Source organism: Typha angustifolia, chromosome 10 (assembly GCF_048772165.1).
Source record: "Typha angustifolia cultivar Huaian chromosome 10, ASM4877216v1, whole genome shotgun sequence".
Classification (NCBI taxonomy): Eukaryota; Viridiplantae; Streptophyta; class Magnoliopsida; order Poales; family Typhaceae; genus Typha; species Typha angustifolia.
In genome coordinates this window covers 10,996,503-11,023,635 of record NC_133248.1, presented here as the reverse complement: position 1 = coordinate 11,023,635, position 27,133 = coordinate 10,996,503, and the positions used below count along the sequence as shown (strand labels likewise).

At 37.4% G+C, this 27,133-nt stretch overlaps 4 protein-coding genes across 5 annotated transcripts; all 4 read right to left on the bottom strand.

The window, feature by feature from the left end:
* Nucleotides 1-629: 629 nt before the first annotated feature.
* On the bottom strand, nucleotides 630-2,531 carry LOC140768476 (UDP-glycosyltransferase 72B3-like). The gene has a single exon (XM_073108758.1). It carries the CDS (start codon nucleotides 2,338-2,340, stop codon nucleotides 928-930), a length of 1,413 nt encoding a protein of 470 aa, XP_072964859.1. The 5' UTR covers nucleotides 2,341-2,531; the 3' UTR covers nucleotides 630-927.
* A 2,031-nt stretch (nucleotides 2,532-4,562) lies between these two features.
* Nucleotides 4,563-9,678, bottom strand: LOC140769327 (protein trichome birefringence-like 25). Its single transcript, XM_073109999.1, has 4 exons — nucleotides 9,279-9,678; nucleotides 8,270-8,353; nucleotides 7,214-7,491; nucleotides 4,563-5,686 (listed from the first exon to the last, which is right to left on the bottom strand). Exons 1-4 carry the CDS (start codon nucleotides 9,487-9,489, stop codon nucleotides 4,910-4,912), a joined length of 1,350 nt encoding a protein of 449 aa, XP_072966100.1. The 5' UTR covers nucleotides 9,490-9,678; the 3' UTR covers nucleotides 4,563-4,909.
* A 1,102-nt stretch (nucleotides 9,679-10,780) lies between these two features.
* Nucleotides 10,781-14,997, bottom strand: LOC140769122 (uncharacterized). Its single transcript, XM_073109686.1, has 5 exons — nucleotides 14,687-14,997; nucleotides 12,606-14,490; nucleotides 12,148-12,208; nucleotides 11,845-12,068; nucleotides 10,781-11,260 (listed from the first exon to the last, which is right to left on the bottom strand). The coding sequence occupies exons 1-5, from the start codon at nucleotides 14,808-14,810 to the stop codon at nucleotides 11,206-11,208; spliced, it is 2,349 nt and encodes a 782-aa protein (XP_072965787.1). The 5' UTR covers nucleotides 14,811-14,997; the 3' UTR covers nucleotides 10,781-11,205.
* Nucleotides 14,998-18,115: 3,118 nt separating this feature from the next.
* LOC140768782 (jasmonoyl--L-amino acid synthetase GH3.5-like) lies at nucleotides 18,116-23,037 on the bottom strand. Of its 2 annotated transcripts, none has more exons than XM_073109188.1 (5): nucleotides 22,712-23,037; nucleotides 21,960-22,271; nucleotides 21,762-21,863; nucleotides 20,423-21,246; nucleotides 18,116-18,774 (listed from the first exon to the last, which is right to left on the bottom strand). In XM_073109188.1, the coding sequence occupies exons 2-5, from the start codon at nucleotides 22,247-22,249 to the stop codon at nucleotides 18,233-18,235; spliced, it is 1,758 nt and encodes a 585-aa protein (XP_072965289.1). In that variant the 5' UTR covers nucleotides 22,250-22,271; nucleotides 22,712-23,037; the 3' UTR covers nucleotides 18,116-18,232. The 2 variants fall into 2 exon arrangements, with proteins under 2 accessions (XP_072965289.1, XP_072965290.1); XM_073109189.1 differs by having other exon boundaries at nucleotides 21,960-22,266.
* Nucleotides 23,038-27,133: the final 4,096 nt, after the last annotated feature.

The window sequence follows — 27,133 nt, the reverse complement described above, 5'->3', positions numbered from 1 at the left end:
GCCTGTAGAGTGTTATGCTTAGTAGAGCTCATTTTCAGAGAGGATTAAACCACTTATTTAATATATATATATATATATATATATATATATATATATATATGATAAAAAGTGAATGGGTGACCATACTTATAATCAGAATAACTAATACTTTCAGTTACTTTTATAATTTTAATAATTAAATAAAAAAATAAATTAGAGATTAGTATTAAATAGTAGTGCCAATGGAAGAGAACTCTAGTAACATCTACTAATTTTTAATTTAGTAGAGTAAAACAACAATTTTAAAACAATAATATTACGTGGTCATCTCGCATCCATATCAGGAGGTATCACATATTAAGAGACGGATTAAATAAATGTTTATTACTAGATTAGATGACACATATTCATCGTTAACCACGCTTCTATCTGAACACCTCTCATTTTTACTGCTAGGCTGTTTCAAAAGATTTCGTTAAACAGGTTAAGAAATAATCTTTTATTTCATGCATATATAATATTTTTACTATAAAAAAATTAATATATATATATAATTTTTTTTCTTTTTTTTATGAATAAAATATCTACCAACTCTAGAGTTGATTGGTTATATATATATATATATATATATATATAATCAACAACGTAACTCAACAGTTCTCCGATTATTCATATGTAGAATCCCGGTCCAGAGAGCGACGCATATATTTTATACATGCCTTGAGAAAAGAGCTGAAACGTAGGTAGTGCTAAACCGTAGAACACCCAATATTAAACTAAATATACTACGCAAGCACAGGAGAAAAAAGGAAAAAGAAAAAAAAAAGAAAAAAAAAGGAAAAATAAAAAAGAAATTAAAATCCACACTACCAGTCTACCACCCCATATCCCAAATCCCAAATCCCAAATCCCAAATCCCAAATCCTCCACCGCCAGCGACCGGGACTCCTACTCTCCCCTCTTCCACTTGTTCGCCACTTCCTGAAGCGCCTTATACGACTTCCCCTCCTCCCTCAACCCCCTCTCCGCCGCCTCCTTCAACTCCCTCACCTTCGTCCTCACCCTCATCCCCTCCTCCCCTTCCATCAGCTCCCTCGTCACCCTCGCGATCTCCTCTCTCTCCACCACCCCGTCCGCCCTCCTCGCTCCCGGCCGCAGCGCCACCCCGATCCCGTCCACCAGCATCACCGCGTTCTGCTTCTGCTCCGCGAACAGCGGCCACGCCACCATCGGCACCCCGTTCACCACGCTCTCCAGCGTCGAGTTCCACCCGCAATGGCTCAAAAACCCACCCGTTGATACATGGCTGAGCACGCGTATCTGCGGCGCCCAGGAGGAGACCACCATTCCCATCTCCTTCGTCCTCTCCAGGAATCCGCTCGGCAAGAACCCAAATGGGTCCTTCTTGCTCTGGGGGTCGAAGTACGCCGCGCTCGTTTCCCCCTCGTCGCTCGGGCTCCTCACTACCCACAGGAACCTTTGTCCGCTTATCTCTAACCCCAGAGCTAGTTCCCCCAATTGCTCCTTGTTTAGGGTTCCTGCGCTCCCGAAGGAGACGAAGAGGACGGAGCGCGGCGGCTGCTCGTCGAGCCAATTGAGGCACCCGTGGACGTCGACCTCCGCAGCCCCGGTCTTGATCAGGGGTCCGATTGGGTAAACCGGAGGCCGGCCAGGTTCGGCCTGCTGTAGGATTCTGGCTGAGCCGGGCTCGATTGCCTCGAAGGTGTTCACCAAAATGCCCCGCGCTTCGCGATACCGCTCTCCGTGGTGGACCATCCATTTGTAGCAGGGGTTTGATCGTTCCTGGAGCGGATGAAGGATCTCCGACCCGGGAATCGGAACGCACCCGGGAAGCTCCACCGGGCCCGGGAGGTCACGTATCTCGCAAGTGGTCGCGGCGGCGATGGCTGGCAAGTGGAGGAGGAGGGAGAGGAGTTGTAGATTGGAAGGCATGAAGAGGTAGTGCGGTACGCCGACTTCTATTGCGGCATCGAAGGCGTCGGCGCCGAACAGGTCGGCAACGAAAGCGACGAGGCGGGTTTTGAGCTTCAGCTCGCGGAGGATGGTCACGAGAGCCGGCACCGACCTCTCGACCTCCACCGAGATGAGCGTCTCGATGCGAGCGTCGGATGGGAGGTCACTCAATTCTACTGGGGGAAGAAACATAGAGGATATGGAGCTCGGGAGCGAGTCGAAGTAGGCCTTTTGGTTCTTCGACGCCATACTCGAGAAGGTGATGAGCGTGATGGAGAAGCCGTGTTGGGCGACGAGCCGCTTCGCGAGCTCGGCCAAGGGGATGAGGTGGCCCATGCCCGGGGTCGAAACCATGGCTACGTGGGGAGCTCGGTTGCCGTTCTCCATGGAGGCGAGCTGTTCTATGAAATGGTCGGGAGAGGAGAATAGAATATATAAAAGCTCTATGATCAGTGGAATTATTGAGGCTTAGGAGTCGCTTCTGCTTGATTTATATATAGATGTGACCGCTGACACCGGAATAGGGAGAGCGAGTCGTGTTGCATCGGGAGTCGTGGAGATGATGATGTCAGATAAACGTAAGGCTTATGCTAAACGTTTAATTTTTTTTTCTTTTCATTTATTTGATAACTGAGTTATTTGATGATTTGGTAGTATGACTTAATTAGGTTAAATTGATTCGACTGTGTGATTAACTCGGAGGAATAGCTCATAGTTCAGAGTAATTGTTAGACGATGCATATAGCTTAAAGCATAGACTAATCAACTAAAAGTTTTTAAATACAAAGAGAGTTAATAATTTATTTAGCTCATATTTAGTTTTTAAACTTATAAATAATAAAAAAAATAGATTTTCTTACAAGATCATGTGATTTACTTCAACTTTTTAATCATACGGTAATTTAATGGTTTGCCTCAAGTAGGGTTCACTTTTTTTTTATCTAGTTCATGTTCAATCTTCCAGCTCTTAAATAATAAATAAACCGAAAAAAGACAGTATTATTAGGATTTCTTAGGTGACAGAGTAAGAATCCTGCACCAAACTTAGTTACCATTATATGGCAGTATTCCTTCTTGTCATGGCTCTCATTAAGAACCACAGTTTATTTATACCTAACTAGAGTTGGAACTTGATCCCCTGGTTTTGTTTTAGGCTACTCAAGGGCATAAACGGAAGCGTGCAGTCCACCATGTTGGTGGTGGGTGCAATCCATCTATTCTTCCATAGTTTGACACATAATTTTTATAGTCCTCTTTTGTGAGGCTTCCTGATGGCAATTTGAAACTGAGGAGATGGTGGGCAATATCTTCTTTTCCTCTGACGTTGAAATGAAATGAGGGAGATGCTAAATAAATATATATTATTATTATTATTATTATTATTTCTGTCCTCTTTTATCGATCACCTCACTTGGGTATTTTGGAAAGATCCCATACTCACGTGATTACTTAGGGCAAAGGAAGATGAAATGGATTATGGGTGCCGATGCTCTCTTATTTGCCTAGGCCGTACGCCCTTAAACGTCTTATTATGGCATCGTTACAAAATTAAGAGGCGTCCAATTCGGTCGTATGTCTTGTTTATTGTTCACGTGTCGTATTGACTTTCGGGTTTCTTTGAACAGGATTATAAATTTGGAGGTATGTCTTCTTCTTCTTCTACCGTCTCAATGTATTCTAACTAATAGTAGCTCTTTGCTGCATAATTTTTTTTGCAAGAGGAATCGATTTAGTTGTTAATTTGATACTAAGAGCAGCTGATCATGGACAATCTCGGGAAAATGTCCAACCCTAACATTTTATTTTTGAACGTCAGTAGATAGTAGTTAGAAATATATCTGCTCCTAAAACTTAGTAGAAGATTCTCGTATTAAAATTGGGTTCCATACGGATTGAATTTTGGGCCATAAATTGTTTTATTTATATTTCATATGACATCGTCTGACACAGCAATGGTGGTGCTTGCGAGGCGAAGAAAATAAACTACCAAGATTAAAGGTTTGATAAGTCTCCAGAAGCATAAGAGAGAAAGATTGTTCACGTGTGAGGAATAGTCTTTTTCTCTCTCTCTCTCTCACTCTCTCTCGACAACACGTGTGAGGAATGGTTACAAAAGTACATGGTGAAAGTTACAAATATAGACATATGTTATTAAGGCCACACAACTTTCTTGGCATATGTACTTAGTGAACTTATTAAGCACTAGTTCTTGTAAAATTACAAATTAGGACTAATTACAGCAGCATGACATTAATCTATGGATACGATGATGGGAAAAATAAGACCCAAAAGGTTGCAATGGGTCGTTTTCTAGTTGTCTAATCTAATAATGGGTGATAAAAAGATAATGCTATTCTAGACGCATCTCCTAAACTTACATCTACTCTTCTAGAAGTTTGCAAGAAGTTTCGTTTCTTCCTCTATAACAACGAGTGGATCTTTTTCTTTTCTTTTCTTTTTAAAATCAAAGATAATTTTAGTCGACATCTCTGCGATGTGGAAATTATTTGGTCTATTAATTCCCTTCATCCCAATTTCTAATCAAAATCTTTTGTACGTGATCCGTAAGTTTGAAAAAGCCTATGGCTCTGCGTGTAAATATGTCGAAATTTGAAGATGGAATTTCTGTCATATTTAAATAGATCTCTATGTCAGCGATAAATTAATACAACGATTGCAAAGTAAGGCCACACTTACGACTTATTGGGACACCGACAGAAAAATTATTGCAACACAAGATCGAAAGCAGGACGGTTGCTGTTCTTGAATTACATCACTAATATTGCATCCAATTCAGCACAAATATTAGCGAAATTCTTCTAACTGCGCAAGAAAGAGCTTTCCGAATTGCCCGAGTCTCGGCAAACCGAAATGCAAATTATAAGCTTCTCATCCAGTTACAGTTGCATCATGAGACATCATACAAAACTTTTACTATCCACAGATATGGCATGGCTCACTCATTCAGCAGCAGTTGCATTATTAAATCATTCCAAGTGTCTACAGGCCCCGGCAAGCACCAGTGAAGGCAGTCATTCTGGACAGTGGAGTTCTTACCGCTGTCAAAGGGACGATACGTCCTGTAAGGTCCTGAGTGCCCGTCGGGTCGTAGCAAGGAAAGATGGTACGTGTCCAGCAGCTTCAGACGGCTTGAATTCTCTGATCCATTGAGCGCCGTAGCCTTCTCAAACTCTTCTAACTCAATTCTTCGCATCAAATGGTCCACATCTTTGCCATTGAACTCCCCCTTCTTATATGGAACTGTTCTATTGCAAGTCCCACCGTTGAACCATTCACCATTTTCAAAGTGGTCAGGTGTCCATGTCCTGTAGATAACTAGGGGTTTATGGATCGAGGAGGTGATGAAGCTGAACAGTAGATGGAGAGCTTTGCGGTAAGGATACTCCAAACCAACTTCTGTCAAGTTCTTTCCAGTGCAGTAATGGCAGCCAATAACTGTGTTTTTCTCCCAATAAATCGCTGTTTTCAAGAACCATTGCCCCCCAGATATGACAATGTAGTCAAAGCTATTGTACTGATTGGTCCATTTTGTATCCAGCATGTCAAGATGAAGCTCGAGTTCGGATTTCGACTCACCGTCATCATTTTCAAATATGTCAGCTCTGATCAGAAAAGGAGCCCAAATAAGTGACAGAGTGAAGTTGTGGGATGGAAAGTGCCATCTCCTGGATTTATAATCATCATCATGGTACACCTCAACAGGTTCTTCTGCCTGAATTATATAACAAGCTGATTTGATTGATCAAAATCTTCTAAGAAAAATAAGAATGCAATGTGTGATTAGCTGCATCTAGAATTTCACAAGTTAATAGACACTAATCTCAAGGAGATATATACTAAGCACATAGGATTGTGTAGTACCATCAAGATAATGAGGAACTATACAATGTTGGATAAAAATCAAGGCATCATATATCATTTTCAGAATGACCAACTGAAACTGCCATACCAGTTCTATGAATGATGAAGTAAAATCAGAGTCCTCATCAAGACATCTTATGACATATTTACCTAAGAGTTAACAAAAGCACTGCTGGTTATATCAACATTGCATTTTACACTGAAAATAATCAGGAGCTAAAGAGTCAACAAGAAATGTAATACCACTTGATCACGGCTTATCAGAAGCATTAGCAACCAAGTGTTAGTCCAATATGAATAGTATTTTAAGAACTCTTTCATAAAAACAAAACAAGCAAGAAGCCATCAAGGTGCATTACTATGTCTACACTTATAGTATATTAGGCTAATCACCAAAGTTGGAAGCTCCAAATACGATACGAGAGATTATCCTGAATACTATTTGCATGGAGCTACAGATAACAAGATGTAAGTGCTATTATTGTGTACCACTGATAAATATCATGTCACAAGATAAGAATTTTCATATAAAGGGTAAGCATACATCCCTCTACCTCAAAGGGGGTTTAATGACCTACTCAGGACAGTATATAAGCCTGCCAACATACAGCCCTCTATTGCTGCTTTGTAGTGACTGAAAGATGAGGTTCTGAAAGTGAAACAACTTGTTCGAATTATAGAGAAATCATGAACTTCATTTTTTTTTGCTTCGACTTGCTACTATCATCCGTACATTGGCATAAGCTAATGACTCAACGCTCAGTTTTACAAGTTCAACTGACCTGATGTCAACTCTCAAAAAGGTGATGCCAACTACTTGGTAAGAACGAGATCAAGGAAGAGTAGAAGCATGCAATAAAAACTACAGGACAGTGGGCAGATAGAGTTTTCTTCCTTAATTGGTACAAATTAACCTCATGCTGCCAGAAAAGAGACCTTGGCAAGTTCGGTAGCAAGTCTTGGGCAGGTGACTGAAAAAGAAATAAAAAACTAAAAACTAATAAATACAGTGAAGATTAAATTTCACATGAATCCCATAAAATAAGAAGTGCAATTATAGTAGTATAAACACGCTATTATATTCTTACAACTTGACAACATCTCTAACCAATTCAATAATTTGACATTTAAAGTCACTCAACATGCTTAAACATTACATAAAATGCTAAGGCACGAGTCTTAGACAATGCTGATCAGGCCATCTATTGTAGGTGCATAGGCATATTTAGTAAAATTAAATGGTACTCTGTCTGATAATCCTCAAAGTGGAACAGTTGACAATTTATTCAACTACAGAGATGATTCATTTATCTCCACCAAGCTCTTGACTATGGATCATTAATTATTAGCAAGCATCAAGAATATTTGTGAAATATACCTTAGACAGAAGGCAAATCAATGACTGAACATGATTCCGAAGAATTGAATCACCAATGAGTGCCCAACTTTTGTTCCGCACGACATCCAGAAACGTCTTTGCATTAAATAATGGTATGTCACAACCATATGGTTTCCATCTCCAATACAGATACCCCCTGTCAGGCCTCCCATTTGTCATACAGTTTTGTGGAGCTTCAATAAATTTGCAACTTTCATTAGTGTAAGCTGGTCCTGAGGGATTAGGTATCCATTCTCCATTGAAAAGATCACATTTTTCTGCACAGCGATTATTTCAGGTGTCTGTCAGTTAGGATCAAAGTAGGGTAAAGGAAAGAAGAAAAAAAGGAAGGAAAATAAATACCATTATATTTGCAGATTTATATATAGATAAATAGATAGACAGAGAGGTACATATACCATCTCCGTGCCAACCTCACAGATACATACAAAAGGAAACAAAGCCATATCTTTCAGAAACTTTCAATGCAAACAAATTCTCATGGACAGTAAACCAGATACAAGAACCAGAAAACCAGATTCCCTTAAATGGATCCGACACTAGAGACATACCGACATCTGGTATGCTTGGCAGCACCCAAGTAACAGAACAAACAATCCACCAACAACCATAAATACTTACAGATTGCAGGCACAAAAGATATGCCTATAAAAGCTTTTTAATCAATAGTTTGAAGAAATTACAGTTATAATATATTATTTTATGTCTCATGGCATACGACACACAAGAAAATTAAAGTAGTTAAACCATTCTATTGATCTGACCTTAGCTTAGATAGCGGACGGAACTTTACAGTACATGGCTCAGCAAAGATGCAATATGACAATATGGTGTGGGAAAATTGCAACTTGTCATCAATGAAAATGCTCTAGTGGTGTGGACACCATCTAGTCTAGCAGGATATTCACATTATCTTGTATAAAGTTTGATACGAAACTCACCACTAAGTTCTGGAACAAATGCTTTTCTCATTGAAAGTTAATCCTTTAAGATATTCTCAAAAATGTAAAGTTCAGAACAATTAAAGTATAATACCTTCTTGAGAAACTTCTTCAATATCTGGTGTAGTTTCAGGAATTGAAGCATCCACGTTGCCTGTGTTATCTGTTGATGACGAGTCTGATAGAAGCAAAGGTATCAAAAGGAGTCATAAGAGATGAATAACATGAAGGGCCAAAGACTCAAAATGATTCTTATTGTAAAATTTAACAGTGACCAAGCTTTTGAATGTTAACAATCATCCATACGATTGCTATATTAAGAATCTCATCCGCCAATGTAAAAGTTGTAATATTCAAGATCAATTGGACGAGAATAAAGGAAATCAGAAAATTGAGTGTGCAATGTCAGAATCTAGTCAAACTATTGTAGTCGGGAGGGATTAGATAGCTACTAAGTTGGTCGAAATAGCAAAATGAAGCTGCATGCAAGAGAACAAGAAAACGCTGAGCTGATCCAAAAGGCTAGTTTTAATTTAGTTATTCTTCACCTTTTCTTGCCAAAAACCTCCAATATTAACTTTTTGTGAGGTTTCAGAACTGGATGTCAACTAGAAGTCACGTAGTTCTTCAGCCTTTCCCTTTTTAATTAATTTTAAGGAAAACAAAAAAACTTCTGACGGTTAGAAAGTTCCAATAGTTGATAGGCCACCCGAATCTGACAACTGATACATATCTCACCACCAAACATCTCAAAATCACATCATATGCATGTAACGCGTAATTGTTTTGCAACCCTTTCTTAAAAATTAATGTCAATTTTGACAAGTTGTTTGCGTTACGAACTTCAAATCTACCAGTCTCGACTAAAATTTTAGAACTACCCTAAAATGAAAAATTTAAAGAAACAAAATTTGGTCCAGACCAAATGCAGATCCTTATCAAGAAAACCCAAAATCGAACGCTTCCACAAGATTCAAATCCTCCAGCTTTCCGTCGTGAGAAACAATTACCCAAATCCAGTCTCGCATTAACATCAATTCTCAAATCCGCATTATTCCTTACTCTCAACTCTAACAAAAAAAAAAGAGATCCAAAGCTCGTACCTTTCCGAATCTCCCCATCCCCAACGTCGGCCACCGGAACCGCCGCTCTCTCCACTGCCTCCGTCGACCACGACACGGGCACCAACCCGCTGGAATCGGAGAAGAATAGGCGGAAGGAGATTCCGACAAGAAGAACAGAGGCAAAGAGCTTGACCAAGATGTGGTTGCTCTTCCTATGGAAACCATTCCATGGCTCCCATTTCGAGCCCATCTCCTATACCATCAACTATATTCGAATAGAAGAAGGGAAGGGAATAGTATTGAATTAAAGAGGAGGAGAGAGAAGACTACGAAGAAGAAGAAGAAGAAGAAGACGACGACGACGGCAATGGCAGGGGAAAACAGAGTCTGCTTTTGTCACTTTGTTGTTAGTAAGAAATGTGATCAGCGTGGTAAGAATTCTATAACAACATAGGGATATAAATATATAATACCATCTCATGTTTGGATTAGTGCTTGGGTATTAGCTTTAATTATAAATTCTTTCTCCAGATAGCTAAAAGGAATTAATTATTTACCTTACCTTAATTTTTTTTCAATGAAGCAAATTACTTACCTTGCCCTGGTAGGTGGGTTGCATTTTATAATGTTCTAACTTTAAATACTGAGAGACCCAGTTAGAAGCGTGGCACATTCATATAAATAAGACTGTAACTGGTCTTGTAGTTAATTAATCATTATAGACTGCTAATTACTCCAATTACGAGAAGAGAATGTAGATGAATTCCTCTTAAGAAAAACTCTTGTTCTTAATGTTGGTTTTTTAAGCCCTAGGGTCCACATACTTTACTTTTGGAAGAGCTCATTAATAAGCCGGATAAGAATCCATTAAAGATCTGGAAGCAAGGCCATGTGAAGGATACTTCAAAATATTTCACATTAATTTCATCCTGCTTGATATCCTGAGCAAGATCCGGATTCTAGTGAGTAAATCTCAATCGGCACTCCTGTACGAAGATTTTTTTGTTGTCAGAAGACAAGCAGCAATGGATTATTTTTATTTCCATAGTCTTAGTAACACCTTTGTTTTTTTCCTTCTGCTGTTGTTATTTGTTCAACGCTTCTACACATACTAGAATAGAATGTATGCTATAGATTATACAATGAAATACTCAATTGGATCTTGTTAAGATGTTCAAGGGCTTGATATAGCCCAAGGTGGGGCTGTAGAATTCTGTGTGTATAAATGTGACACACATAACACGTTAAGCTCATCTGGAACAGGAAGTGTGTCAATTGAAATTTTAGGTAGGATTCTTCCATCGAACTTTTCAACTCGTCCTACCAAACTGATGACTTATTGATGCTAATGATAATAATATTAGGGTAGGTGTGATTCAGCAAATTAAAAGTTTGGCCATCATCTTTTCATTTCATTTTTTTTTTTGGTCGTGTGAGAAAGGATGCCCCTGTCACTAACTTTTCTTTCTGAAGGTCACTTTGATAACTTATAATGCAAGCGATGTCCTTGAAACTTGAAAAGGTCTGTTTGAGTATCAAACTAGAAATAATATCATAGAGGAATTCATATTTATGGCGTCTTAAACTCCATAACATTAGAAAGTGAAGCAATTGTACACATTCTATTGAAGATAAAACCAACTTTCCTTCTGTATGCCGTTGAACAAAGGTGTTCAGATATATTAAACAAAAAAATTTGAAAATAGAGAAAGAAAAGGGGGGAAAAAACTCAACAGAAAATCAAATTTACAAGATGACATAACACCATATCTGGGAATCATACAGGAAACAATTTTGTGTAGCCATTGAGTAATGAGACAATCATTGCTTCATTTGATGATCTATCATTTTGAGTACCTTTATTGAAGTCCAAAATTGCAGGATTCAATGAGTTCTTGTTCTTGTGCAGCCTAAAGGCCACAATGGATGCACTGGACAGTGTGAGAATATGCCTTGCAAATGTCGGTTATGTGGCAACTCTTGGAATCCGCATGCCAAGTCCACGTTTCATTCTCTCAATACTGTTCAAAAGTTCAATGATGAGAGCATATAAATACATATCCATGCAGTACTAACTACTCAATAAGATGAACATTCTACAATGGAAATCTAAATCTGATACAATTAAGAATAACAACTTACTACAATACAGTAGAATATGCAATGTTACAAACTAAAATTCCTCTTGACCATAATTACAGAACCGGTTCTTCAAAGTGTAACATTCTTTATTTATGTATGTATCCATGTATGGCGGCCTAAAAGATAGATCTTTTGAATGGTCAATCAGATCATCTGAACTTTTCTAAATGCAAAAACAAATTATGCAGCAGGGTAAACCATGCGTCCATTGCAATCCTTAGTTTCCTGACATAACAGCATGTAGATTACTTTACGATACTTTCTATATGGTTTTACTTAAGAAATCTCTCTTTTCACAAGTTTTGTTTTAGTGGTTGTTGTTGTTTAGCATGGCTAGAAGAACATGTCAAGAACACATAGGATCAGTACTACTAAAGTTTTGTTTCATAGCGAGAAACTCAAGTGGTTAGCTCAGGCATGCTAGGAATTCGATCATCGTAGAAAGAAAATTGCGGAAACTCACTTCGGAGCAAGGTTTCCAAGACTGTCTAGCTCTTCACCGGAGGGTTCATCCCAAACTTTTCCAGAAGCTTCAATCCTATACGATCGACCTGGAGTATCGGGTAGCCCTCGATCAACAAGTAAATCCAAATCTTTCTCATTAAGCTCTCTTCCATTAACAAAAACACCAGTATTTCCCGCAGCACAATTCTTGGGCATAGGGTATTTAAGGCCATCAATAAACGGCTGCAAAATGGAGTTACATCACAAATTCTGACCGTGAATTAGTATGATGATCAGAATATTAAGGACAACTTGCACTTACAGGGATTATGCCACAACAAGGGTGCCCCATAACACCCCAGAATCCAGCATGGTAGTCATACCTGGATGAACCAGAGGAAAAAAAAATGAATATTAGAATGATGAAAACAGCTCAAATGAAGACAAGAATGTAAGAATATACATAAATAAACTGTACACACACACACAAATAGTAAATATGTTACATTTACCAATTATTAATGCCAGAAACATGCTTCAACAAATAAGTCTGCATCAAAATGGGATATTTAGTAAATATGAAGGTAGCAGGACCAACAATTCATGATTTGTATTTCAAACTACTGCATGCCAAAACCATGTTCACGTACATACCGTAGATCGTATCTCCTAATAATAAACTAATAATTTGCGCTTGCATGCTAACAGGCATAACGGAAGCACTACTAGTCATGAAGTATACACCCCTTAAAACAAGAAGTAAGAAGCACAGTAACTTACCAATATTCACCAGGATAGATGGGTCCGGCTTGCTTTTCGACCTTCTTAGCGACACGATCAGAGATAGGATAACCGTTAACAAAAAATTTCACTGTACGGCTGCCCATAGAATGGTTAAATCTAGAAAGAAGGTGGGTGAGGAATTTCGAGTCACCACCCTTAACGGTCCTAGGCCGGTCTTCATTTTTCCCTGTGTTTGATAAATCTTGAGAGAAACCACGATTAAGATACTTATCAGCAAACACATCCAATTCGGTTGCTGCTGATACATCTTTTGTTGAGTTCTGCTTGAAATTTTCAGAAAGTAATACAATCTTCTCTTGATCAGAGTGACAGTGTCTTATTTCTTTTCTGGATTCATCAGTCACATGATCAGAGGATGAGTCCCGAAGTGGTACACTTGAAACATGTGAAATATCTTCAGCTTCTGCGGGGAGCTCTGTAGACCTGCAATTATCATCTTTCTCAGAAATGAAAGAATCAGGGTTCTCCACTTTCTCAGACATGCTACAAGATGGAGATAGACAGTGCTCTTTATCTGTCTCATTTGATGTTAACTCTTGCTCTTTTACTAGCACTACATTATTATGGATGGAAAAACTATTCTCAGCGATGCTTGGAATACCAGCTTCTGGATTATTACCATTAGAGTCATAATTGTCTTCAGACGAGACATCTGAGACTGGTGCAGGAGCAGAATTGTCAAGTCTACCTCCATTAAGCTCGAGTGTGATTGCATGTGAACATGATCCACACCTCATCTTAACTTGATTCTTCTCCAACAATGAGGATTTCGGAGGTAGTTGCAGCAACTCATAACAGTTATTACATATAGAAAAAGGGGCAGCACCAGCAATTGGTTGACAAGAACGTCTAGGCCTCTCTCTGAACTTGATCCTCTGATGCGTCTGAGGTTCATCTGAATGCAAACGATCATTTTGGCTTAATCGATCAAAAATTTCAGCACCAAAGCTTACAGGACCACCCATGGGATGTCGAATGTTCATGAGATGTGGAACACTTGGATTGTTGAGAATTGTCAGTGCAACTTGCACAGGCATAAGCTTAGTGTTACTAGACATGCCAGGATCAAGATCAAGTTGTTTAAAAATGAAATTATGCAGTTGTCCTTGTTGATGTTGTCTTTGTGGACTATAGGGAACTCTTGAAAGAGTTAACGAAGAACGCAGAGAATAATCCCGATTCATCACTGATATCCCTGGATTAGGCCAATTCGCTTGATCACTGGGGCTGGGGGAGCTCGAGACTGCTGATATGCGATCCCTCACTTCAGAAAGCACTCTCATAATCTCCAGTTGATTACTTCCAAGGTAGGGAACTCCGTTCAGCCTCTCACTATTTTGCCCAATAACATTCTCAGAATCATCATGCCTATATCTAGATCCGGCATGGTAATCAGATGGGCCTTCATCAGGATATGAAGCGAGTTGTTTGCCTCCATCTCTCTCTTCGCCCTTTTGCAAATGCATTTGCTGATCTACTTGACCTCCATCGTTACAAGTCTTTCCCTCGACCAATTGGTCTATAACTGTGCTGCGGTTAACGCCGGGTGCTCTAGAAAAACTCTGGTTGCTATTCTTCCTTCTCACGATTGACTTATCTCGAAGAACACCATCAAAGTTTGATGTGCTTGGATCATTCAAGAAACCGTTATCTTCATTTCCAGATTCTGAATTCCTACCAGAAACTAGAGCTGCACCTCGCGATGTTCCCTCCCCTATGCTGCTCCCAATTCTTTCGCTCTGGCGATCAATCTCAGTGCTCGCCTCTCCAAAAGGTCCACTCCTAAATATATCAAGATACTCGATGCTTTCCGCATTGGATCTCTCCGAATGAACATGAGAAACAGGAATTTCCTTTCTCGCTGCATATTACCAGAAAAGAACTTAATTTCACGGCATCAAACAGTCAAAGATCGAAGCTTTTCCTAGAACAAACTACGGTTCTTCGTTTGCAAGTTCGGATTATACATCACGGGAGCAAAATATTGGCTAGAACGTCAAAAAAAAATCAAAATAAAAGAACAAAGAATTTCAAGGACCATAAGCAATCAAGGTCACCTTCGAGAGCAGTACCACAACCTCCGCAAAGGTAGATGGAGTAACTGGGCAGCTCCGGAAGAAGCTTCTCGCACTTGGGGCACCGCACAACTCGAATCGTGGCCCCGGCTACCCCTTCCACCATTCTATCACCGACCAAAACCCGCTAATCCTTCATGGCTCATCAACAAATTGCCGTTAAATATCCCCTAACGATCCTAACACCAAAGGAGACGACCATCAGAAGTCGTCGCCATTGCCCATTTCCCGAGAGAGAGAGAGAGAGAGAGAGAGAGTAAAAGACTACGTTGGTGAAGCTTCTTCGAATTACTCAGGAAGGCGTGCGGGTATTACCCATTCCTCGATGTAATATTTAAGGACACATTTTTAAAAAAACTTTTAAAGATTCAAATTTACGATTCACGTCCTATGTTTTACTTCTCATATATTTTATACTTTAAATCAAATTTGATATACTCAAACTGTAATATTGAAAAAAAAAAGAGAGAAGGATATGGACCATAAATTTATGAAAATATAAGGTATAAAATGTAATTTTTCTTGACTTAGCTACAAAAATAAAAGTCAACTGAACTAATATTTATTGATAAATTTACTCTTTAAGAATACGTCATATGCTTGGAGGTGCTTTCAATCTGGCTATATTCTGTATTTCTGTTGGACGATATTAAAAGTCAGACGTGAGGGTTGATTCTTTCTAACTAGATAGAGTATAGAGAGATACGTGGTCTCAAGTTACGAGGAGCTGTTGAAAGTTTCTTTTATCAAAAGAGAAAGATCTAAACGATATATATATATATATATATATATATATATATATATATATATATATATATATATATATATATATAAAAGTGATATATGTAAAGAGAACTAACTTGGCATACATGTGAAGTTAGAATTTGATCCTATAAATTTCTGGTTGAAGTTTTCAATTCATTTTAGGGGATATTTTGTTTCTAGAAAACGTGAGAAAAAAAACACTTACTTAGTTTTAAAAACTTCTCTATTTTTAATATTTAATTACAAAAATTAAATTGAATTTTTTTTCCTAACATATCATAAATAGTTTCACTTTTTTTTACTTTCTTTTTAAAAAAATAGAGTTATTTTACTACAATAAAACACTTTATTGAACTCTACTTTTAACACCTATGTTTACGCTCTATATTTTATTTTATTTTATTGATAAAAAGATATATTTTGCTCTATTTTATTTGGAAACCTAAGCAACAATCATAAAAGTTTCAATTACGCTAACATTTTATCATATAGGTATTATCATCTGAACTATGTAATTTAGCATCTGTTACCTATAAATACTTGAGTTAAATCTAACCTAATAATTAAACACAAAATATAAAATGCTATTTTAATTTTTAAAATAAAAATTAAAAAAAATCTAAAATGCATGTTAATAAAGTTCTAAAAAGGAGAAATTAATTTAACTCATCTATAAAAAAAAAGTATCAGTAAAGTGTATATGAGATAATAACAATAAAATGTAAGAATCGGTAGGTAAGGTGTTAATAATTATAAACAAAAAAAACCTTATTTCTTTTATAAATTTCTCTTCTTTTTAGATGTTTTTTCCTTGCAATTATGAGCTGTGATAACAACATCCAATTCTTCCATGAACCCTTCCAAATTCGAGCCTACATTTTTCTCTTGGTTAATAATCTCTTATTTTGAAGGCTAACAAAACAAATGGATGTTAAAAAAGGGATTATTTTTCTTTATATTTTTCTTTTCTTGAGAAAGTGATGTGACTAAGATTGTTCATATAAATAAATCGGATATGAACAAGCAAATCATACAATTAGCCCAATAGGTCATTAAAACTAAACTAACGAGTAGCTTAAACAATGTAGAAGTATGAATTGAACACCTCAAACAATTGCCTCAAGAATATCTATATACTTTTTAATAACTATATTTATTTCTATTGCAGCCAGAAATCCCCAAGGGGAAGCTTACATTAGAAATTCAAACATGGACCCATAGGCCATGGAATATGAATGGGTCAAGATTATGATTAGAGCTCAAACTTTTTTTAAGAACTTTTTGATTCAGTCCTGTTGCTAGCCAAATGCAGAAGCTTCGATAAGCACATTTGGAGAAATAGACAGGCCAGTATATGATAGTTTCCTAGTTCCAGCTTTTGTGCTGCTTAATTTTGGGCCTTTTGTGCCTATTGGGTAAAATCTGCCTAAGTTAGAGTTGTCATATTCTTATGATCATTAGAAGAAGAAGAAGAAGAAACACCAAATTGAGAAAATTGATCATATTTGCAATGTTAAACATAAAGCCAAGCATCTCATTTGTATTTTGTGACACTTTTATGATTTGGATCACCTCAACTATCTAATATTATCCTCCACCCTCTAATAATGGAGATAAAACATCAAATCACAATTTTATCTCACATTTTTATCTAATTGATCACATGACATTTTATTAATGAAAAAAGAAAATCAGAAGGACAACCAATGGAAATAGATATTTAGAAGGTTTTACATAGTTAAGAGTGTTAATATATCATGAAAAATAAATAAGGGGGTCATTTTTAAAAAAAGGGCAATATTTGAGGGACCTAGATGTAAATATCTTCATATGTTTAAGTAAACTATGGTTTAATGAGTTTCTTAGTTTAGACAAAAATAAAAATGAAGTCGTGGGCTTTTCCACCCACTAATTACTACATCTTCTGGGGCCCAGCCCAGATGTGACCTTTTGATGAATTTAATGGGCCATCACCCATTGTGACGAAACTGCCCTCTCTCGGACAAAGAAAACGAAGGGCTTTTCCGGTATTTCATGGCTCTTTGTGGCTAAGACCAGTTTAAGGGCTAAATGAGACCATGGAATTGCCTGTAGATTTCCTGTTGTAGTATATACGAGGAGAGGAGAGTCAGTTTTTGCTGCTCTCTAATGCCTATATTCTCAAAGGGTTTATACCTTTTGTGATCCATAGTAAAGTGAAACAGAAAAACCTAGGATGTTTTGGGTAGTTCTGCAATAAAGTGAAACAAAAGAACCAACGTTGGAGTAAAGTCTTTGATATGTTCTCATGCATGTGTTTCATCACACGACAGAATTAGACATCCTAGTATGGAGACGAGCCAATGGAGTTGGTCAATCTAAGTCGTCCCACGTGGCCGAGAAGGATAGTGTTGACTTACTGGCAAATTAAAAACATTTCGAACGTTGATTGTTGTCCTGGTGAAACAGCACAGTTGAGAGTTTTATTGGGCTCTTTTATTACTTTCAATCATGCTCATAATTTCTTTTTCTTGTCTTCTTCGCCATAAATGATGGCATTTAAAAGATTCTCAAAGTTGATAAAGGACCACTCACCTCACCTGTGCGTGCACCAATTCGGTGAGATGTTCATGAAGAAACTTTAAACCATCTTGACGAGTATTGGTGGAAGCAAAACCACATTTATTTTAATTTTACTAGCACTTGATACAGAGTTCGAACTTTTCAAATTGATCACAGACTAGGTAACAAGATGGTTACTGCACAGTGTTGCCACAGTGAACGTCAATCGTATGCAGTGCTAAAGAAGCTGCTGATAGAATTGCTGCAGAGGATCTGCAGCACCGTTGCGTTCGATGAACTAATGCATCGCGACGTCTTGAACTGGTTCAGTGCACCACCAAGAGCCAGATAATGGCTGAGGATCTTCTGGAACGTTCCTCCTCGGATGATTCGGAGCTCGAGGGGTCCAATGCTGCGACTCTTCCTCGAACCGACATAGCCTGGATCAAGGAAGGCGCGGTCCAGGTTATTGCAGCAGCTTTGCAGTACGTCTTCATTGGCATCAGCGTTTAATTCCCAGTAGATCACATAGTGAGCGGGGTCTGTTAACATATCCACATTGCTTGTGTAGTCCACTAGCTCAAGCTTCTCGGCTGCCAGCAGCTTACTCGCTTCTTCAACTGCCAATTGGAGGTCTTGCTCGGTGTTCTTGTCGATGTTGATGTTTAGCAGTAGGTTTTTCCTACATACAAACTTCAGCTTTGGTGTTGAATTGTAGAAGTCCACGACTCTCACGATGTCCCCAAGCCTGTATCGGTAGAGACCTGACATGGGGGCAATAAGGATATAATTAGTTTCCAAGAAGCAAAACCTGGGAAGATACGATGCGACCAACACTTTCCATGGATCGCAAGATCTGAACAACAAATATATTAGCAATTTTTGGGTTTTATGAGATTCTTGACAAGGTTGATACTAAAAAAGAAAAAGAAGAGGAGAAAAGAATAATTAAAGTTCTATCAGTAAGAGAGAGTGAGTGAAACTAGGTAGAAGACATGGAATTAAATTCATCGTGGCAAACATAAAACAAGGAATAATGGACATTTAAGCTTGAGCGGGAATTGAATTAGGATAGATTGCTCTTTCCATGTGAGTAACGCCACTACATAGTCATGATGAGATGGTTATCCTGAGGAAAACTTTAAACAATCTTCTGGCAGTTGCAGGACTATGTCTGCATCCGTATTACTTAGTTATGACAGTACTGTAAGATTAGAAGAATCAAAGAAGAGACAATAGATTAGATTACTATATGTACAGCAAACCATCTATTTCAGAGCAACTTGATCTTTTTTGGTTTTCCAAACCTGCTACATATCTAACTATCATCTTCTGACCTAGAAACCTAGATGGATCAGTCAAACTAATCAAAAGAAATCTATGTGGCTAGAGTAAGCTTTTGGAATAAAACATAAAGAAATTAAGAGAACATGCAGAACCACAAAAGATATTGCTTAGGTGTTGGAAAACTAGTCACCTAGTCATTTGTTTTGTTAACATGGAGCAGCAAACCAAAGAGTCAGTCAAAATTTGGATGATTCTAGGCTATCTTTTCTTCTGCTAACCTTCTCCGTACCTAACCGCATATTATGTCATGACCAGATGACCTAAAGTCTTCGGTTGACTTGTCAAACGAATCATAGTCATAGATTTTAGATGGAAAGTCACGAAAACTTAATACTGACATTACCATTATAATTAAGACATGGTAGGACATCAGCATTACAGTGAGTTAGGACAGTGGACATACTATTTTTGACATCAAATATCAGATAACGTGTTCTCAAAGAGATACCTTTTCCTCTGTCTGGCATTGAATTATAGATCTAGAAGGACTTGCCTTCTTTTTTTCTTCTTAGGTTTATCCATCGTGGGATTATTTGACCAACAATATCTACCAACTTCTAAATTTTTTTTCATATGGGATAGAAAGGATAGTGTTTTAATGAATGACTATTAATCTCACCTTTCAAATATACAGTCTAAATCCTGTAACTAATTAAGAATTAAAGTGCTTCTTCTACCCTGAAATCTTTTCCATCATGGACGTATACAACAAAGAAAATGCAATAAATAGTCAACCACAGAGTAAGGGAAAGACAATCAATAGCCAATAATAATTTCTCATACAAATAGAGTTATATATATAAAGATATATATATATCAATCTTTATGACTTTTAGCAAGGAGACAAAGAAGTAGTTGCAAACTATAAATAGTAATAGCCGTAGGGTCCATTTTGATTTCATATCTGAAGCTTACTGCAGTTGGTAGATAAATTGCATATCAGAGAATGACCACATTGCAGATATTTCATTTTATACGCTACACGTATAATTTTCTTTATCTTTAATTGAAAGGAATGCCAATTGAAATGCGTGAAAATGAGATAGAGAAGATCGACAAAAATACCTGCAAAATTCGTAAAAACAACCTCATACTCTTCACCGACCTGGACGTCAGTCAAGCCAATTGGCTGTGATTCCTTATAGTGGATAGTAGAAGAATTTCGATCCAAATTCTGCTCCTCATCCCTTCCCTTGACAGGAATGAACTCAAAATAGGCAACATCAGGAAGCACAGCAAATGTTACTTCCTCAGGAGGCATTCTTGGTTCAGTATTAATGCCTATCCATCCTTCAGAAGATCCATACTCTGCACTTAACAATGGTAAGCTCCCTGCATAGTGTCTTAACTTCTTCAAGTAAGGCTCCATCGAACCTGTCATAATTCCATACACATACTTGGCGTTGGGCCAAAGTTCCGGGATCACTCCGTACCAGTTACTTAAATTTATACATTTCCTGTGAATGGAATCAGCGAGATCAGGATTTGGGCTTAGAAGGTTAGACACTGCTTTCCGTATAGACGGAACAGTAATTCTGCTTGACAGAACTCCTTCCCTTATATCAGTACACAGCTCTTCCCAGACCAGCTCAAACGTTCGGAATGCATGGACAATACTATAGGCAAATGTGGAAAATATGAACTGCACTTCATTTGCATAGATAAGTCCACATAAAAGGTGGCAATACAGGGATTGGTGGACGTCAGGACCAAATATAACTTCTTCAGGGCTACAATACCGTGAAGAGATATCTTTCATAGTGGACTTGAATTGTTTGCTGGAGTACACATTTGTCGTGGCAGTTGTTGCAGTGAGACCTCCTTTGGTGATCAACTGCTTGCTTCCATAAATGAATTGAAGAGCTTTTCCATTTTCAATAGGGAATTCCCTGCAAAATATCTAGCCTGTGATGAGCTTGTCTAAAACTCTAAATACTAATAAAGTAACAGTAGAACGGTAGCAGTGGACCACATCTTCAAGTTTACATCATCAAAAGCCAGAAGATTTATCACACCAGATGATCGTATCAAAACATTAAAGTGTCTATCCGTATAGTTGTGGTTACAGTAGATGAGAATTAATGACACACGAAAGGCTCCATTCTCCTAAAATCAACTTGATGATGCCTCAGCACTAGCAAAAGAAAAGGTAGTTAAGTAGAGGGAAAAAGAGTTAGTAAACATTCCTGTCACTTTAGATGAGAGACAAAAAACACAGTTGGGTCACTAGGTAAGGAGTAAGATACCACCATATATCTTTTTGAGCATTAAAAATAAACAGCACCAATTGTATTCTAATCAGGACACAACAGATAAACATAGGACAAATCTGAAGCAAAGAAAGAAAAAAGGTGGAATCTGATGGAAAGATCATATCAGAACTAGTAAAGCTGATTCACTATACCTGTTTCTTAGTGCATATGATGTTCGATACACCTGCATTGTTGAGTGCACCAGTTCCTCATTGAAGGGTAAATACTTGGGCTTTCCTTGTGTAGTACCAGAACTAACATTCCAAATTATAGTAACAGTCAATAGAATTAAGAAACACATGATGGTTTTACAAAGAACAAACTATTTTCAGAGTTCCTAAATGATATACCTTAGTGATATAGATGTTACTGGCTTAGCAGTGAGGACTGGTGAAGTATCTCCATCAACAATTCTCTGGATGTAAGGCTCCAAATCCTTATGTGTGACCAAAGGGATGCAAGCTTTAAAACTCTCTGGATCAGTCTTCCCTTGGAGCCCAAAATTCTGCAAGTACTCGGTGTCCGCGTTCTCCTCCAGAATTTTCTTCAAGGTCTCTCGCTGCACTCTACCTGCATCCTTTGTCACCTCTTCGAATTCCTGTATCACCTTCTCGATGTCGAATTCCTTCTTCTCCAACATCTCTGAGAGATTCTAAACTGCTCTATTGAGATTTGATTCAGCAATAAAGTTACAAGTTAGTCTCGCAAAACAAAAAACTCGTGAGTCAATTTATTGAATGCCCTGGTCTTAAATAGTTAAAATAAAATTTTTGAAAATTAAAAAAAAAAAAACCAAGGTTATGAAAGACTTTAAAGACAAGTACGTTGAACCAACAAATAGCACCGAAGTCAAGCTAACCAAGTAGGAATAGAAGCGAGATTGAAGGAATCAACTCTGGAAAAAAGGAATAGGAGTACCAAGTGGATATTTCTAAAGTATTTCCCCATCAGGATCGATAAACCAAACAAAGACACGGATTTTAAAATAAGAAAAACCCACGAGTTCGATCCAAAATGTGGAAATCACCAACACGAGAAGCAAAGATGCAAGCTTTCACATCGGAAAACGCATCGTTACTCTGCAAGAACTCAAACCTATCACCTCTTTTAGGAAGGAAATGGAATCTAGGCAGGCTCAAATCTTCGATCGCGTGTTACGAAATGGAGCGGAATCCAAAAGACATCACGTGGAAGCGGCTCGATCTGCGAAAGCTAGGGGAGCACGGCGTATTCCCTCAAGCGTGCTCTCGTGCAGGAACCACTTGCCCTCGCCAAAACTATGCTTGGATTCCTTTCGACCGAGGTCCAAACATAGATCAAAACAAACGACAGCGGATTTTATAAGTGCCACTGTCTGTTTCTATGAAAGAAAGAGAGAGGGGGAGAGAGAGAGAGAGAGAGAGAGAGAGAGAGAGAGAGAGAGAGAGAGAGAGAGAGAGAGAGAGAGGCATAGGATGTGGTTGTAAAAAATGCTCCTTCTTATAGCAATTTGAGGAGGGAAGTAGCTTTATATAGCAGTAGAGGAACGGGGGAAGGTGATCCGTAACGGCGTTAGATGGTTAAAATTGCAAGCCATTAGCCACGACGTCGCAGGTGTATTTTGTTTTCTTTCCTTTATTTAAAAGAAAAATTTGCATAAAAAGATCAAGCGGACGTTTCTACAAAGATATCGATAAAATTAAGTGGATCAGATTCGTGTAAGACAAAATAAATAAATAAAAGTTGAATTTAACATAGAGAATTCGGTGGATTAATGTCATCAAATTGTCCCTCTTGAAATGGTAGCCAAACACGTGTATTTTCTATTCTTCTTTCTTCTTTCTTCTTCCTTTTTCAGTTAACAAGAAAATCCTCCAGACAGCATTAAAGACAAGTTGGATTTAACATAGAGAATTTTGTTGATTAATGCTCTCGAACTGTCCCTCTTGAAATGGAAGATTGCAAAGTAGCCACGTCTATTTTCTTCTTCTTTTTTTTCTTTTCAATTAAAAGAATATTGCACAAAAAGATCAAGGGACATCTTTATATACGATATGGATAAATTTAGGTAGATTAGACGAGTTGGATTTAAGGTGGAGAATTTGGTGGATTGACGCTCACTTTAACGAGGGTTTTAGTGTCGTTTTGAAATTTGTTTTGTGATTAGGGTGAATAGAAGGATATCACAATAAGGTCCGACACTCGTCCTCACTTTGATATCACAATTTGTTTTGCGATTAGGATGACGCTCACTCTGTTGTGCTTCCTCCTCGTTAAATCCTCTCACAGCCATCACTTGTCTTGACGCCTGGTTGAAGTTTTGGCTTGGGCTTGGCCTTAGCTTAAGCTCTGGCTGAGGTTCATATGTTAACTTAGGGAGTTTGTTTGGCTTGGATTTGATCGTACGATTTGGCTTGTTGTCGTGCTACCTGCTTCGTCCTCATCTTCTCTAATTTCACTTTTATATAATAGCTTATTGGTATCTTGATCCGTCGTATTCTTCTTCTCCCTCGTCTCTGTCGCACCTTGTCACTAACCATTGCTCTCACTTGCTCCCTTTTGCAGTCAATCAGTTTCAAGCATCGTGCCTTTTGTGGAATCTTTGTTAATATTTATTTACTTAGTCTCTGCTATAGGGTTTTGTATATTTTGTGTGTTGTCGGTTGTTTTCTTTTTTGCCAAAATTTAGTGATTTTCTTTTTATTTCTAGCATAGGTTGCTTTACTTAGTGGCTGCTCTCTTGGATTTATTAGGTCATGCTTCATTTATATTTATTTTTATGTTCTCGGATTTAATACTTTATTTTTTATTTATAATATTATTTAAAATAAACCAAATATAAAATTTATATTAAAAAGTAATCGCTCTGTTCCCCTTATAATATCTAGATATTTATGAATTACTCTTGCTACTGACTTTTTATTTTTTATTTTAAAAAATAATCATCCATCACTAGCATAATTATTGGGGAGGAATGTTTCTAAGCGAATGGTGACCCTGACCCTTAAAAAAAATTAAGATGGTTATTAATTGATATCTTAGGATACACCATGGAGAGCTTTACATCTTTGTATATTTGATAGGTAGATAGATCTCCATGCATGCATTCATTCTTTCTCTTCATGGAAACTAGTTTCCATGAGTACTCCATGATGTTCATAATGGCCAAAGTATATATGTGGCTGGAGTTGCTCAAAGTAGTTGCAAGGTCAAGCATTTTTTGCAGCCTTAGAGATTGGAACATCAGTAGACTTTGCTTCTCGTGTTAGAATTATTCTATCGTTTTCAACTAGAGTTTTTTTTTCTTTTTTGTTTAGATACATTCAACTAGAGTGTTTGTTTTGTTGTACGGCACTCATTCACTTATTCACTTACGTGTGGATTTCTCTATCCATCCATCTATCTATCTATCTATCTATCCATCTATCTATCTATCTATATATATATCTAATAAAATATAAATTAACGTCTTATTTGATACCACATGGTCAGAGAAATTGAAGTCATTATCCTCGAGTCTATAATCTATTACATAGTGTTTATTTTTGAAAGCAATATCATATATATATATATATATATATAGTAGGATTAATGCAAAATTTGTCAAGTTGCCAAAGTTCTATATTACTTAAAGGCGGCGCTCAAACCATAACATGCATGCATGATCACAAACCAATCCGAATGAAACTCATCTGTTCACTTTGGGTCCCACAACTAATGTCTGATTAGCCAGCAAACTCGAGTCCTAAACGACAAAATGTATACTATCTTACAGTACTCGAATCTATACATATATCTAAGGATCAGTTTTAAGTACAAATATGAATAAAGGTACGTCATAGCTTATGATTATATCCTAGTTTTGCCCCTAAATGTTTCAAATCCGAATCTAGCACACCTGTTCCTTCCAAGGATGAAGATGTTTTTTTTTAATAAGTAGCATCAAGGGGGAATATATTCTCGATCGTAAGTAGCTTTAATTTTCCTTTTTTTTTAATCATTTTTTTTGTTTTTATATATGAATAGTTATTTTCACGTGAACCATATAGGTAAATTAACCAATGAATAATGACGAATATTGGTGCGAGTTAATTAGAATCACTTGTCCTGCATAAATGATTTGTTATCATATATAATTAATCCATGCATGTCTAAAACAAGCTGATGACATTGAACAGCTAAGATAATATATATATATATATATATATATATATATATATATATATACACGTTGGGTTGGTGTCTATTTAAACTTGCAGTATTTGGGCACTTACAATTGTAGCTTTGCTATTGGAGGTTAAATTTATTCAATATTTTTATAGTAGTGATAAAAGCTATATTATAAACAAATGTAGATGTAATATTTAGTCGAGAAATTTATATCAATCCCACGTCACGTATTAACTTATCGTAGGAATTAAATTTGGTTATGTCATATGACCAAGATATGAAAAGAGAAACAGTTACAGGGGATAGTGATAATCATAGATTTGCTAGCTTTATTGTTACATGTATGCTTAAGATTGGTATTAGTAGATCTTGAGCTCACTAATTAGTAAGAAAGCAAGTTGTTTATATAATTAGATAGAGAAGGTCCAACACACAGCCAACTCACTAAGCTCTAATGATTGAATTAAATACTAGAGCCCCTTTTGAAAAGGAATTCACATTCACATGAACTAAGATCTCTGGAGACATGGGAAGACCTAGTCGAGAAGAAAGAACCTTTTATTAATTTTTTTAATGCCAATCTCCTATTTTTAACGTGTATTAACAGAATAATCTTGTGCTTTGTAATTGTTTATATGGAAGAAGAGAAGAATGCAGTGCAATTAGGTAAAGAGAGGAGGTTTTGATGATAAAAGTAAATGGCAGGGGGGTATATGCAAAAAAGAGAAGAAACCCACTAGCCCAGTACAAGAATAATCATCTCTATCAGCTGTTCGCTCGACGGCAGATAAAGTTTATCCATGCAGACAGGCGAATAGGAAAGAATAGGACAAATCGGATATCTACCAGACCAGAAAAGGCGAATTAGATGCTCTCCTTTGGATTGCATGGATTTCCATGGGCCCCCACTCGTACTTATTCCCCAAACTTTGGGCTTATATAATAATACGGTAATATAGGTGGTGATCTGCAAAATATTTTGTTCTTAAAATTAGAACCAAAACCGCGTTTCGGCATGGAGAAAGCTTCAAAGCATGCCATTCCAAGAAGGCACCTATCGAGCAATTAGTTTAAGAATACTAGTGGTTAGTTTTCTAAGCTAAGAAAGCTCACTACGATTAATCTAATATATCATCGCAATAATATCGAGTGCTTAGTTATCACCCAATTGACTAGCAAGGAGAACAAGAAGAAAATATCACGTCATTTGGGATGTCATGACTGGTATGATTTTGAGGATAAACATATCTAGTAGATTGTACTCTCTTAAAGGAAAAATATTCTAGTAGATTGAACAATCATTATTGTATTTTGTAACAAAAGAAATAATACTAGTTGAAATGTAACAGTTTCCTAGAAGAGGAGCCCTCAAAAA